Source organism: Sorex fumeus, unplaced genomic scaffold (genome assembly GCF_029834395.1).
Source record: "Sorex fumeus unplaced genomic scaffold, SorFum_2.1 ptg000034l, whole genome shotgun sequence".
NCBI lineage: Eukaryota > Metazoa > Chordata > Mammalia > Eulipotyphla > Soricidae > Sorex > Sorex fumeus.
The window spans coordinates 36358327-36374894 of NW_026606091.1; the positions used below are offsets into that span (position 1 = coordinate 36358327).

The following is a 16568-nucleotide window of genomic DNA, read 5'->3' on the forward strand; positions in this document are numbered from 1 at the left end:
AATCAAAGTGCTCAGATCCTCAACCAATGTCCTTGTGTTACATCCGGTCTACAACATCCTTCCCCCCATACACCTCTTTACTTGGCATCCTTAGATGATCCATTTCTATTTCACAATAATAAACTACAAGAAAAATATATTTAAAATATTATGTTTATCTACAGTAATGCCCCAAAACATCAAATACCTAGAAGTCAACTTAGCAAATTATGTAAAGACTTATACCTTGAAAACCAAATTGCAACTGAAATATAATAGGACACCAGGAAATGGAAGAATAGTTTGTGTTCATGGATAGGAAGAATTAACATTGTCAAAATGATGTGGGGTTTTTTTGGGGGGAGGGGGAGGTCACATCCAGCAATGCACAGAGGTTACTCCTGGCTCATACACTCAGGAATTACTCCTGGCAGTGCTCAGGGGACCATATGAGATACTGGGAATTAAACCCGGGTCGACTGCATGCAAGGCAAACACCCTACCCACTGTGCTATTGCTCCATCCCCCACAAAATGATGGTTTTATCCACAGAATTATACAGACTCAGTGTATTGCCTGTCAAAATTGGACTGCACCAGATTAAAAGGTGTTTCCATGGAAAAAGTTACTCAGGCTAAAATAAAAATATAGGCAACAGAATGTGCAAAAATGTTTGTATATACTACATTAGATAAAGGACTACTATACAAAATGTACTAAATAACCACAACGCTCTATAACAAAAACAAAAAAATCCTTAATAACTACATTTAAAAAAATGGGGAAATGACATGTACAGACACTTCATGAAGAAAACACATAGACAGCTATTAGATATATAAAAAATGTTCATCGTCACTAATTATTAGGGAAATGAAAATCAAAACCCTTCATTCTTGAGCAAAATAAGATGGGTAGTCACTTAGCTCTAGGATTCCCCAGTGTAAATAGACTGAGTATCTCCCAGCACAGACCAGTTCTCTCAGTTTAATCTCACACGACTCACTCCTACTTACATGGCCACACTTAGGAGTACATGCACACAAACACACTCATTCACATGAATCTTAACTCCATAACCTGTCCCCCTGCTCTTCAGATAATATGGGGCTGCTATAAATTAGTGGTCTGCAATTGATCCAAACTTTTAAGACAGGAGGAAAATGTTCTTATCATCTCAGCCTCTTTCCTTAAGCTTGTGACCTTCCTAGCTATCACTCTTTTTGACATTCACATTTCTCTAATCAGTGGAGGGGCTGGGTAGGAAAAAACAGTGTTCCCAACCCTGAGAGATTAGTTTTCACATATTGCCGACTTCTGGCTTCTGAATCCCTGTAAAATAATCAGGATTTCATTCATTTTCATCCATGAGACTGTCATCCTTAGGAAGTGACAGCTAAGGACATTCCCTGGTACCTGAGCTCCTTACACCTTGTTATCCCCCTGACAGCCATAATTGCTCCTTGCACACTGACATTCTCAACCTTCCCACAAACACTTGGGTCCAACACAGCTTCCCCATCTGTTCCTGTGACACCAACATTATGGCCTTCCTCCATGCATCCCTAAATGAGGCTGGAGTAGGCAGTGAAGATGGCACACATGCCAGCTGGCACCAGTAACACAAACCCAGACAGTAATGAATTATGGCCCAGGACAGGGAGGAATTGGGAGAAGACTCATGGCTAACTGTGCCACATTGCCACTGCAGGTATGCAGACCTTTCTGCTCATGGATGCAGAATCAATGTGAGGGTGACTTTTCCTGCAGAAAATGCTCAAGCTTCTTTCTAATGTATGGTCACAAGAGTAATCAGCAGAAAAGAAACTTGAAATCACTATCTGAAATGTTTCATGTTCACTTCTATGCATCGCTACCCAGTGTTTTTGGGGACTCTCGGGGAAGTTTGAGGATTGCTTGAAAATGATACAGGGATTTCTAACTGCTCAGAAGAGAAACAAAAGGGAGTGAACGTATGCTGGTGGATCAGTTTTGTCCTACAAGCTGCCAGAATTCCCACCTGCCTCTACCAATTGGGATCTCCAAATTTCTCCAGTACTTTATGTTTGCAATTCATTGATTCATTTATTTTATTCTCTCTCAGTACTACTTCTGGGATCGAATTGGTCATGCAATTTTTCAAGGCTGTTTTACAGAATTCACATTTAGGCATATGATTTGGCTTTGTGTTGTTGTTCCTTTTGAAGCATTTAATGTTAAGAAACTTCTGTGTTGTAAATGTTTTTATTCTTTTTCTATGAATCTGTTTACATGTATGTGAAATAAAAGGTACATGTTTTATACACATGTAACAGGTGAGTATATACCTACATTTGTATATGTTAACTTCCATTTTTTTCACATCTTCCTTTAAAAATTTTTTTAATTCATTTTTTTCATTTTGGGGACATACCCAGAGGAGCTCGAGAGCTCAGGATTTACTCCTGGTTTTTCACTTAAGGATCACTCCTGCTGGGACTCCAGGGACCATATTGGGTGCCAAGGATCAAACCTGGGTCAGCTGCATGCAAGGCAAACACTCTACCCCCTGTACTGTCATTCCAGCCCACCTCTTCCTTTTATAAATGGAAGTAGGAGCACAAAGGCAAGCAATAAAATATCACTTCTGTTCCTCAAAAGAAAAAACTAGATACCCTTTTGTTTTTGTTATATCCAGAATGTTCCCATAGATCCTGCTTGTTTTCCTGTTTGTTGACTCCAGATCATTCATAACAGCTATTGGAATCCTTTCCATCAAGTTGCCTCATTTTGCCAAACACAAAACAAATAGAAACATCCTTCCCTGGACTTTGTAAACTAGCGAACCAGAGGCAAGAGTACCCACTCATGGGGACAGCTTTCAAGCACTTGCCCCTCTTTTTCTTTTTTTATAATTTTTCTTTTTGCAGCTGATGGGAATTTCCCCGTGCTGCTCTGAAGGCCGAGAGGCCCCTCTTGGGGATTCTTAGCCAACTCAGTTCAATTCAAGGATGCAGCGCTGCTCAGAATCTGTGGTACTGGGGATTACCTGGCTACCCTGGCAGTTCGTCAAGGCCTGCAAAGCCACACCCAGTGGTGTTTGGGGACCTACGCCCAGGATTGCTCAGAAGGCCTCAAAGGCTGTATCAAATGGTGTTCAGGAGACTATGTGGTACCAGAGCTTGAACCTGGTTCAGCTGCATGCAAAGCAAGCACTTCAACCAGTCTGTGTCTCTCATTCTTATAGAAAATATCCTTATCAAGAACGTTCCCTGATGCAAACAGGAAAATTAATGGGCCAGATACTTCCAACCAAAGAGGTGTGAGATTTGAGGGCTTGCGATTTACCTGTTATGTGTACACTTCAGACACAGTGAATCCATGGAAGAGTTCTGGAGATGATTTAGATGGTTAGAAGTTGTGACAGAAGGTACTCTGGATAGAGGGTAGAAAATGCCAGATTCTTAAAGAATCAATCCCTGGGAGCCAAAAACAAATCATTTATGGAACTGTGTATAGGAAGTGTGATTCCCATCGATCAAGAGACAAAGATGGTGATAGGTTTAGGTGAAAGACAAAAGACCTTTATAGTAGGGTGGTGAGGAGTTTGTACTTGAGTCACAGTACTGGGAGATTTCTCCAGGCTTCTGAAACAAAGAATGATACATTAAAATGGGGGAAATGAAAGAATGGGATAAATACTATTAATCAAAATTAACCCAAAGTTTAGAAAAAATGATGTGTTGGGAGGCTGGGGATATGGTTCAGTGGCAGAACACTCACCTGTATGTAACGTACAGGAGATCTGGATTACACCCCCATATCACACAAACACTACACACAAATTAGGGTAGAGGGAGATAGCTAAAAGGATTGGTGCTTATGCATAGCCTATTGTATGCTTGGGTTTGATCCATGACACCACATTTTTCCCCAAGTCACCAAGGACATCCCCTATAAATACAGATGTTGAACCTGGTTGTAGAGAGTGGGTCCAGATTCAAAGCTCTGCTTCAAGTGTTGTCACAGAAAAACTGGATACGTTGGTAAATCAAAATGCAAGCAGTTCCTCTCTGAGCTGAGTTTCTTTATTTCCCCTCATTCTTTTGTATAGGAGGCAGTTTTTCTGTCAGGATAAAAATTCTTCTTTCATACTGGAGTCAAAACATGAGGATTTCTAGTTCTGCATTTAACCCTGACAAGCTATGTGATCTTGCTACCCTCTATCCAGTGTACCTTCCATCAAACTTCTGACTATTCAAATCATCTCTGGAACTTCTGTGTATTCTCTGTGTCTGAATTTACACATCACAGTCTTGCACGTTCTTAGGTTAGAATAAGAACTTTGAACTTCCCAAATTCTGAAAAGGTTATGGTTTTACTCTCACTGTCCTATAGATATTTTTTTTATGTAGGAGTACTGCTATTTATTCAGCCACTGATTAGACTGATTGAATTGTGCATGAACTCCATACCTAACTTTTGGCTGTTTACTTTCTTGGTAAAGTTCACCCCAAATTGTTGGGGTCTGGCCAAAGGCACAGCAGCAATTTTGGGGTATCTGGAAGTCTGAAGGCGCCATCAGGCTGCTGATGCACTCACCTCACAGGTACAGACTGACCTGCTGGCGGCACCATACCCCCCCTATAGATATTTTTAAATAAAAGCATTGTAAGCCATAAAAGATGTATGAAGTTATCCTACCAATTTCTGCTTTCTTCTCATCATGATTACATTGATGCTTTTAACCCAGTTTTTTCTGTTTCATTCTTTTATGCTTTGCTGACACACAACCTCAGAGGCATTTGGATGCATTTGTGGCACTGTCTAGCAGTGGTCAATATCCTAGTTGAGCATTGGTGTTCTCATATATGAAATAAAGTGATTTTATGAGAATATCTTTGTGATCTCTTTTAGTTAAATTTTCTGTAATTTCCTCTAGAAATTATTTTCCATCTACCTATATCATCATCTGATCGTGACATTTTAGTGTTTTACAAATATGAATGGGAAACATATTGTTGGCATTTTCATATTCCCTAATTCCTATGCTTACTAAAGGTTGTATCTAAACTTTAGTGAGTATCTAGGGCATTTATGTATCAAAATTAAAGAATGATTGTCATCCTTTTTACATCTAGCTTTTTGGAAGGATATATATTTATGTAGTACTGTCCTCCCTCTTTTCATCGATTTGCTTGAGCGGGCACCAGTAACATCTCTATTGTGATACTTTTTGTTGCTATTTTTGGCATATCGAATACACCAGGGGGAGCTTGCCAGGCTCTGCTGTGAGGGCAGGATACTCTCAGTAGCTTGCCGGACTCTCCGAGAGGGATGGAAGAATCAAACCTGGGTTGGCCATATACAAGGCAAATGCCATACCCGCTGTGCTATCACACCAGACCATATATATTTATAAGGATATAAAACCATCATCAAAGTCCTTGGCTGACCAAAATATTTTGAAATGCTTTGAAATAAAGGCAAAAACTACTTTGGAAAGTGCTAAAAGTTATAATTGATGCAGAATATCTGTACAGTGTTTTCATCTTTGCCCCTAATTTAGGGCATGGTTCCGAAATTTCTCCATTTCTCCTTCCACACTTTAGTTCCTTGTATATTCATTTGTTTATTTATTCATGATTCACCACCTCTGATATTTTCTAACAAGGTAAGTTTAGCTCTAAGTTTTTACAAAATTTCTCATGAATGGATGTCACAGCTACATTTTGCCGGTCTTTATGTCTCCACCTTTGGAACTTTTCACCCCCATCCTGAGTGCCCTGGTACCCAGACAGCCTCTGAGGAGGCGGCAGCAGAAGCTGGGTCTCTCCACAAGTCTTTTTGTGGTCCGCCTCTCAGATGGGAGCTGTTCATTATTTGCCGGGAGGTTTATATAACAGATGTCATGAGGCAGCCGAGCAAGCACACACTCCCCCAGCCCAGAGCTGAGCCAGGCACACACACACTCGCCAATTGCAATCCCAGGAGAGCTGTTGGGGTGATGGAGGGAGTGTGCTCCGGGGGTCGAACGCTGCTCCAAAGCCCTGCTAATGTCTCTCTGTGGCCATGCTGTATTTTCAGCTTGTCATCATGGCCGGGACAGTGCTGCTTGCCTACTACTTCGAATGCACTGACACTTTTCAGGTGCATATCCAAGGATTCTTCTGTCAGGATGGAGACTTAATGAAGCCTTACCCAGGGACAGAGGAAGAAAGCTTCATCACCCCTCTGGTGCTCTATTGTGTGCTGGCTGCCACCCCAACTGCTATTGTAAGTACAGAAATAGACTTCTTTATTGTCCAGTACCAAACAGCATTTCCTGTCTGTCTCTCCTCTTTCCTCTCTTCCTGGGCATTCACCAGAGCCTTGTCAAAGGGATTTCTCTGACAGCCAGTACACAGGGAGTGGAACTCTGTATACAATTTCATTACAGTAGGCCTTTTCTTATACATGTGGTTTTTTGTTCCCTGGGTTTAAATATACATATTGAAAGCATATGTAAATATCATAAATCAACAGGCACTGTTGGCTAATGTGTTCAGAGGAGTTGCTATGTTCTTGAAAAACTCTACTGTGGGTGCTGTGTATTCAGGAAAGGGCTTTTATATAAAGGCTGTTGCTGATGTAAAGACTCAGATCAGAGAGCAATAAAATCCCCTAGGGTCTTTATCTCCTGCTGTTCTGATTGAACATTCAGAGATGCCAGAGATGAGAGGGATCATTTGACCTGAAGTTGACTGGGATTCATTCTTGATGTCTCTAGCCCTGTTCACATTGCACCTCATTCAATTATACTGCAACTTTACTTTCATTCATTTTATTCTTCTCTCATGAGGAAAAAGAAAAAAGTAATCAGACAGTCTCTAGGAGAATTGTCTTGAGAGCTTACAGATCTAAATTATCTGTATAATTATTTAATAGACTTTCCTTTATTGAAACTGACTTTTGGAGAAGGTTTTAAAATAAAAGTTTTAAAATAAACAGTCATAGGTTTAAATTTGCTAAAAAAAAATCAGATTATTTGGTATGCAATTTTCAGTTATCATTTCTCCTACCTGACTCTCTTTCCCTTCTTTCTGAGACAGGAGTAAAATTGCTGACTGACATGCAAGGGAATATATGAATTATTGAATGTTCTGTTCAGTAATTGTTTTCTGTGAAAATCTTTGCTCCCTTTAAGATGACAAATGCAATAGAATATTGAGGAGATAGATCATGTGCATATGAATCCTAGTACTTTCAGCTCATTTAGATCATTGGACTCATCGATCCTGGACTCAACAAACTCTCCAAGTAATCAAGGCTGTTGTTGGAATTAAAGTCAGCTTTGATGAAACACAACATGATTTATCTGTATTATTGAAGACACAATTTGCCACCCAACGTGCCTGGCATCATATCTTAGCTATGTGATTTTCTAAGCAAGTCATTCGACCATTCCACACCTCCCTGCTTCCTATTGCCACATAAGCATGGAACTTGTAACTGTCTACTTCATAGAGTTGTCACAAGACTTAAACATGCTGATTTTCCCCACATGGTTTAGTGCAATATCTGGCATATCCTCAAATGTGAGAAATAAGGGAGGACCTTGTTGGAAGCTGATCTTTGCCTTCTTAAGGATCACAGAGCCAGTTCCTCTGCCTGAAGATAATGAGATGTCATGGAGAACCCTGGAACTCACTCCTCTTTAGAACAACAGAAAGCTGATCATAGTATTTGTCTTAGCTTCCCTTATTGTTTCTTACCACCTCTAGGAACCTGATAAATATTCAAGGTTTACTTCTATATAAATAAAAATGTGGAACACTCCAGCCCCCAGATAAAACCAGGAGTTCCCACTAAGTTGTGTCCAGAATGGTTCGATGGTGGCTCTCCCTGCAGGCAGTGACTTAGTCTAGAATCACATGCGGGTTCCTTCCTTTTTCATTAGCATATCATTTTATGATGTATTATATATTTTTTTGCTTTTTGGGTCACACCTGGCAATGCAGAGGGGTTACTCCTACACTCAGGAATTACCCCTGGTGGTGCTCAGGGGACCATATGGGATGCTGGGAATCGAACCTAGGTTGACTGCGTGCAAGGCAAATGCCCTACCTGCTGTGCTATTGCTCCAGCCCCTTATGATGTATTTTTACATATATATGCATATATATATATATATCTGAAGTGATCCATTGATTTACAAATCTAATTTCTCTTTTCTTCCAAGTGCAAGGAAATATCATTGCCTAAGTTCTTTTAAAATTATATAGTGTAACTATATAATTGTTTCCTATTAAAAACCTAAATAACATAATGGAAAAAGATGAATAACATTCATTAAAAATTAATTAGGAGCCTCTTTCTGTTGGTCCCCAACACTGCGGCCTGATCATCATCCCTCAGTTACCGTAGGGGGCGGGCCTCTTCAGAAGTGGGCGTGGCCTGATTTTGGGATGGAGGCCACAGCAATCTCGTGTAACTCTGTCTCCATGAAAATTAATTAATCATAAAATAATGATATCAGTAAATAAAATTAAGAGCTTCTTCTTTTGTTGTTGTTTTGGGAGGGTCACCTCCTAAGCAGTTCGTATGGGACGTGGTCTGGAGGACCACATTTTTGTCCAGCTGGATTGGCAGTGTAATGAAAAAGGCCAATAATGTGGTAATGCAAGGGCCTGGTATGCTAGGGATTTATTGTGCCACTTAAGTAGTTCTTGGGGATTAGCAGAACCAGCTCAGCAATCTTTGGGGCGGTGGGGACAATGTGATACTAGGGATCAACTGGTATGTACCCTTATTCTTGTTCTAACTTCCTATTCCCAAAAGCTACTTCTTTGAAAAGTAAAATGACTTTACTAGTCTTATACACTGACAGGCAGAAGTTTAAAAAAAGGAAAAAAAGGTAAATGAAAAAAAAATTATGTTAACAAAGATGCATAAATCTATAAAAGTCTGCATACTATTTGTATTATAAATTCAATTAAATAAGTGCTCAAATCTGAAAATTTATATTCTTTGACAACAAGTAAAATGCCTACAAAACATGTAAAAAGTTAAATATGTAAATTAATAGAATAAATCTTGCAAAGTAAGCATAAGATACAGTTTCATTGGTATTTCAAGAAATAGATAACTGGAGAGGCGGTACAGGGGCTAAAGTGCTTCTTTGCATGTGGCCAACCTGGGTTTGATCCCAGCACTGTATATGGTTCTCCTCTTCCTGGAGTAATACCTGAGCATAGAGCCAGGAGTAAACCCTGAGAACCTCTAGATGTGTCCCAAAACAACACATAAATTAATTTTAAGAAATAAAAATCTTATAACTATATTAACTGTTGCAGATACTAAAAGCTAATCAACATATTTGCAATGCACATTTCAGAACAAGTGAAATACGGATTTCAGAAAATGTACATACACACCCACAAAATTGTTCTCAACAACAATCACAATCTCACTTGGGAATGCTGGTTCCAGCACCTAGAAAAGTATTGATAACTGTCTTCTTAAAAAATAAAACTTTCTATCAAAAGTAAAATGATGACAAAAAACTCCACATACAAGATTGAAATGCAAATGAATGCCCTTAATACTTTAAAAGATGAGCTTTCCTAAATAAGATGGGAAAAGACAATAGAAAACAATTAAGAAAACAATAAATTGACCGAGTACATATAAACATTTCTGAACTCATCAATTACCAGAGTAATTTTTCAGACACCTAACAATACTAAAAACCAGCTCCCAGAACTGAATGTGGCCGCGCGACATCCTATTATAACATTATCTCATTCCTACTTTTTACAAACTGGCAGGCTACAAAATGTAGCCTGCCAGGCTACAGAATGTAGCCTGCCCACACGGCAGAGTCTGGCAAACTCCCTGTGGCGTACCCAATATGCCAAATACCAGTAACAATGATGGATCTCATTCTCCTAAAGAGCCTTGACTATAATCTCAGGGCTAGGATGAAGGAGACGTTACTGGGGCCTGCTCGAGGCAATCGACAATTAACAGGATAATTTGTGATTGTGATTTGTGAACAATACTCATGGACTGCCGGGTCCCCCTTCCCCCCATGGTGCTGTGTGGACATGCAGTGCTGGGGTTCACACACAGGCCTTGCACATAGTAGGCTTGCAGTCTACCAATTGGCCATCTTCCTGACCATCAAAGCTTAAAAAATAGATCATTTACCCATATAAAATATTTGAAACTGTCCATATTGTTGAAGGTGCAGATTCTTTTTTTTTTTTTTTTTTTTTTTAGTGAAGCACCATGAGGTACAGTTGTAGATTTACAAATCTTTGTGCTTGGGTTTCGGTCATACAATGATCAAATACCCATCCCTCCACCAGTGCCCATTTCCCCCCACCCCCCCTCCCACCCTGCCTCTGTGGCAGGGCATTCCCCTTTGTTCTCTCTCTCCTTTTGGGTGTTGTGGTCAGTGTAGATTCTTTTATACAATCCTAGTCTCAGTGTAGACTGACATTTTCTTTCAGCTAGCAGCTTGTCAATGATATATTGACTTTCATAAACTTCACAGCCATCATTAATTTTATTCCCTGAAGTAATGTTAAGAAAACAATCCATTTTATATAATATTTTCAAATTTAAGTGTGTGCATCCTAGCAGTAGATTTTAAAAACAGTTATTGAATCCCCAAGAGATATACAGTTACAAAGTTATTCATAATTGAGTTTCAGTCGTACAATGTTCCAATACCTCTCCCTTCACTAGTGTACTGGGATACTACCAATGTCCCCAGTTTGTTTACCATCCACTTCCTAGTTTGCCTCTATGGCAGACACTTTTCTTCTTATTTTTTTCCTTTTTATCTTTATTCACTATGGTTCGCAATACTGTTCCTGAAGGACTATAATCACTGTCACTGTCCTCCCATTGTTCATTGATTTGCTTGAGCAGGCCCAGTAACATTGTGAGACTTGTTACTGTGTTTGGCACATCGAATACGTCACGGGTAGCTTGCCAGGCTTTGCCATGTGGGCGAGATACTCTCGGTAGCTTGCCGGGCTCTCCGAGAAGGGCAGAAGAATCGAACTTGGGTCAGCAGTGTCAGTCGCATGCAAGGAGTATAATACATATCCCTTTACCTGCCTCAGCACTCAGGCAGTCATAGTGGTCCTTTCAATGCCCTAACTGCACTCCTCCCACCCACACTCCCCACCCTTCACCCAGTTTGTGGCATGCTTCCTATCATTGACCAGTCCTCTTAAGAAGTAGACTTTATTATTGTTTTTCTTTATTTGGGGGACATATCTGGTGCTTCTTGGGGATACTCCAAGCTCAGTCTCAGAAGTTGCTCCTACTTCAGAGACCATGAGGTTCTAGAGATTGAACCCAGCCTTCCTTCATATATAGCATGAACTTCCCCTTTAAGCTATTTCCTCAGTTCCAACCCACCCCCCGCAATAGTTTTAATAATGTAAACCTTGGAGCTAGTTAAATGCACAGTACCAGACAATTAAGCAATACCTTATGCGATAGTTATGTTTGGACACGACTTTAACAGCTATGAAACATGCTTGTGATCTAATATTGTTATTTGTAGAGGCTGGAAAATTGTGGGTATAATCTTTTCCTCTTCTGTAAAAGAATCTAACTTTAATTTGCTGGCTCTATATCCTGAGAAAAAGAAAAACAGGATGTGTATCAAGTAAGTTGATACGTTGATTGATTGCGTTTGAATTCAGAGAAGTATAATTACTTGAATATGTGCCAGGCTATGATTTCCAAGCGCAATGATGCTGGAAACAGTATATTCATTGTAGGACCTTGTTTTGCAATGAACTTGTGGGGTTGCTGCTCCATACACTGATACCTTTAGCATGAGACTTTTTTCCCCACTGACTTATCGTTGTTATAATTTTAGAATTGGTGGGGGGGGGGGCTTAATTTCATGCCTCATTCCTCCCATTCTCCTCCCCTACCTTACTAGTAACCAGCCCTGGTTTTACCAAATCTAGGAGTTAGTTTTTCTATTTCTGTATAGTACCTCTCTGGAGTGCAGTATGGATATGCCTTTTAAAAATCAAAAATGGAAATTCTGTATGGTCCAGCATATCACGCCTCAGAATTTATCCAAAGGTTATGAAGACACTAATTCAAAAGGAGATTTGCAGTCCTATTTTTTTTGTAACACAGTTATTCACAACCCAGGACAATGAGTCTTTTAAGCAGAATGACTCCTGCATCCTCTGATGCATCTGCTCTTCTCCTTGTCCCTGAGCTGTACTGCTCTGCTGGACCACAGCAAAGACACATGCTGAAGGAGATCATGTAATACTGGTCATTTGGGAGTCTTGTTTCCTTCCAAATGTCCCAGTGACAAATGTTGCATGTGGTTGTCTGGGATCTGAATATTTCATAGACCCAAAAATTATCCCTCATGTATCTTGCAAGAAAAAACCATGATTTATAGTTATAGATTAAAACACTAGTAAAAAACATAAACTTAAACTTTAAAAAATAAATAAAAAATAGCTATAATCTTCAAGTCCTAATAATAAAGCGAATTTTTCTTTTCTTTTATGTTTTTATTTATTTTTTTCAAATTCTAGATAAGTGTATTATTTCCAAATTGCAAACTAATTTTAAAACAAAATGCATGTTCTAGTTCTCCTGGGAATAATTAGAAGATGACAAAACTTTAACAAGACTTGAATATTAATTCTAATAAAAATATGTGTGGCCAAAAATAGGAAAGCAAAATTATGTGAAGCATTTTCTCTTCTCTCTGGGCAAAAATGATAGGTTTCTCATTCTAAGATCATCAGCAACAACTTTGTCCTCAAAGATTACAGATTCTGATCATCTTTGTTCCAACAATTCTTTTCCCCAAATGACACACAACTGGCATGGGTGGACTATGAGCTGAAAACCTAGGGTTTCATCCTATTCTGACTCTCAGTTGTGGAACCCTGATTCACCAGGTAAAATATGTAGTCAATCAATAATACTAGCAGGACTCCCAGATATGTGCTGAGGAATAGTCTGTAAATGACACTGGCAAGAATAGCTTCTTTTTTGTTTGCATGTATTCTGTAGTCCTTGTCTAATTTATGCTCACCAAAACCCAATAATCCAGTCAAGTAAAAAGGGGGTATCTCTTTATAGATAAAGTGAGTGGGCATCCAATTTCTTTTATGTTAAGTTGAAAATATCAAGACTTGACAGCATTAACTGACTTGCTAAAGGCTCCAGCTAGTTCTGCATGTGATTGGACAGATGGTCACCCATTTGGTTCCACTTTCATTTTCCTCTCAAATGAGAAGCATCACGAGCAAAGAGGGTTGATTGCCACTGATGGGTTAAAGGCAGAGAGTCATATGGCTTTGGAACCTTGCTGATAGAGCTTGATCTTTTCCCAAACCCTGAAAATAAGTATCAGCAGAACACAAGGCAGAACTCTTCTGCTTCCTGCTGGCAATTCCTGGGAGGAAGGAGCTGTATTCATTTCTTCTGCTTCATCCTAAAGAGGTGTGCCTTGTCCAATAGCAGCCTTTGTTGAACACTGTGATGAGTGCATAACTCAGCATGACCTCTGCTCCTGCACTTGCATCCTTCATTCTGTTCATGCTACAGAGTCATCCTTTCTGGGGCTTGATCTATCCAAAGAGGCAAGGTTGCCAGCCCACAGTCATAGTAGGACATCTGGCGAGTCATGTGGTTTCCTCAGGCTTGGCTTTCTGGTCTTTAAATTAGAAGAGTGATTACTCTGATTGATCTTTAAGATCTTTTCAGTTCTAATATTCCAGAAGAGATGATGAAACTGATAGAAAAGTTCCAAATGTCAGATTCCTGGTGCACAGAATTATGGTAGTTTTGGTTTTTGATTTTGGCTTTGGGGTTCATACCCAGTGATGCTTATAGCTATTTCCAGCTTGGTACTCAGGGGGACCATGTCGTATGAGAGATCAAACTTAGGTCTCCTGCATGAAAAGCACGATTCCCAGCCCTTTCAAGCTTTCTCTTCCAGCTCCAATTCCTTTTAATACTCATTTTCTGTTTTCTTTAGAAATAGAAAGAAGGCCAGACTCCTCTTGGGTAGTAGTAATAACAACTTGGGGGGGTTGGTTCTTTTTTTTTTTTAAAGATCTATGCTTAACCATAGTAAAACCTGACACTCTACTGTGTCTTTGTGGATGAGTTTTATCAAGTCCATTGGTATATGCAGAGCTGCACGGGAAAGGCATGAGAGAAAGTACCCAACCCTCGGTTTGACCTGCCATTTCCTATTTCTTCTTTGGGGCTTTGCTGTCAGTGAAGATCAGTGTCATGTTGAGGCAAGGCCACATGGGAGAAACTGCACAGGGCCAGGCCACAGCTGTCCCAGATCCTTAGGTACAGTTAGAGCTTTAAGGGATATTGTGTAGGACTGGTTAACCAAACGTGGTATCCCTTGCTTCAAAGAAATCTGCGGGATGCCTTTTTCCGACCAAATAGAAACTCTGGCCACCAACTGCCTCAGGCCTCCAGAATCAACTCCTGTCTACTCCAGTCAAGGGCTGAGAGCCGGTTTGGATAAGAGGATTTAACTCAGCAGAGAATCTGATTTACCCTTTTTTGATCTCAGCCTCAGAGCCACAAGGCAGGAGAAAGTGCCTATTAGACCTTTTTCTTGGCCTCACAACGAAGTGATAGGGGAGTATTTAGTACGGAGGCAGCAGAAGCTGAGACTCCTGGCCCCAGAGCACTGAAACAACTCATCACGTGCATGCAAGTGAGCACGCATGCCTGGCAGAGACTCAGAATGTGCTGGGAAAGGAAGAAACAAGCACAATTTGATAGAAAGGGACAATTTGGAGGAAATTGTGACTCTTCATTTGGGAAGGGGGGTGGGTTCTGGGCCATAAGCTCTTCCAGCAAATGTAAAAAGCACAGAGCACAGCGTGGGTCACGGAGTGCACTCTCAATGCATGTCTGTTGGCTGCCTGACAAGGGCCGCAGCTGCCGGAGCAAAGGAGACATTGTAGGACCTCATGCTGCCTCCTAATCTCTCCCAGGCTCCGACAGTCTCATCTGCTGAAACTCCTGTTAACACTTTATCACTCACGTCTTTCTCCCCTTTTGCACATCCTCACATAAACTTTTTTTTTCTGTTTGGTTTTTTTGTTTTGTGTTGTTTTGTTTTGGGGGTTTTAAAAATATTTTTGGTATGTTTTTGTCTGGTCGTGCATGACCATAGCTTTCTGTTGCGAATATGCTATCTTCACAATACATACCGGTTTGGGAGAGATTTATAAAGATCCCCAGGAATACTTGTGCCTAGGAAAAAATGACTTGAGAAAAAGAAATTTTCTCATTTTCTCTCCAGGCTGCAAAATGGGAGTGCTTCACATCATCTTTACAGATTGTTTTTCTCTTGATGCTATCCCACAGAGAGGTGTGATTGAGGAGATGCATCTCCTTGTGAAGAGTCACTAGATTATTGTATTTAAGTGTTTTGATCATATGCTTCTTGAAAAGCAAATTATTGTTTGTTTAAAAATATTGATGGTAAATTGACCTGGTATCACAATGCATTCTCTTTTTATTGAGAAAGAGTAGCTTAGCTAACTCAATCTGAAGTTTCATTTCTCTTATATCCACGGTCTAAAAAAAGGAGGCGGGGGGACATAGCAGATGCATTGTTTTTGAAGGGCACTGATACCTTTGACTGCATCTTATAATAAGTGCCAAGTAAAGATGTGGCCCAAATAGGATAGATGTGCCCCCTATCCCACATAAGACTTATGGGGAACCCCAACCTTCAAAATACTTACTATCCTTGTTGCTAAGTGATTCTCAAAATCCCATCATCCAAACTGCTTCCATTGTACAGCAGCCTTGAGCTATAAAAGGCATCAGAAATGTCACTTACAACTTAGCTTCAGTAAAACAGAAGTCAAGTGCTCTTGAACCACCCAAAGCTCATTAAGTAAGAGGACCAGATCTCTCTTCATATATGGCTTTTCAATGGCACTCAGCATGCAGATTAAAGTGGATTGTAAAGATGTCCACAGTCAGAACTAGTTGCACAGTCTAAATTTAAACTCTCTCGGGGTCATTTTTTTTTTTCAAAAAACCACCACAAAACCCTTTTCAGCCTGGGACTAATCTTTTTGTTTTGTTTTGTTTGGGGGGGGGGGTTACACCTGGAGATGCACAGGGGTTGCTCCTGGCTCTGCACCCAGGAATTACTCCTGGTCGTGCTTGGGTGACAATATGGGATGCTGGGAATCGAACCTGGGTTGACTGCATGCAAGGCAAATGCCCTACCTTCTGTGCTATCACTCCAGCCCCTGGGACTATTCTTTTTTTTTTGAAGGAGCTCTTATTTATTTATTTATTTATTTATTTATTTATTTTATTTTTGATCTCAGTTTTTTTTTATTTATTTTTATTTTTTTATTTATTTATTTTTTGTTAAATTTTTTTTTCTTTTTTTATTAGTGAAAAACCATGAGGTACAGTTAAAGGCTTACAAATTTTGTGCTTGGGTTTCAGTTATACAATGATCAAGTGCCCATCCCTCCACCAGTGCCTGTCATCCATCCCCACGGGTCCCAGCATCCCCCCCCCAACCCTCATTCCCCCCCCCCCCCGACTGGGAC

At 40.1% G+C, this 16568-nt stretch overlaps 1 protein-coding gene across 1 annotated transcript in view; it reads left to right on the forward strand.

The window, feature by feature from the left end:
• Positions 1-16568, forward strand: part of PLPPR1 (phospholipid phosphatase related 1) — a 193161-nt gene that overhangs the window by 127255 nt on the left and 49338 nt on the right. Inside the window, exon 3 of the mRNA XM_056117127.1 lies at positions 6046-6234. Within this exon, the coding sequence (XP_055973102.1) occupies positions 6046-6234 (189 nt within the window). The remainder of the gene's footprint in view (positions 1-6045; positions 6235-16568) is intronic.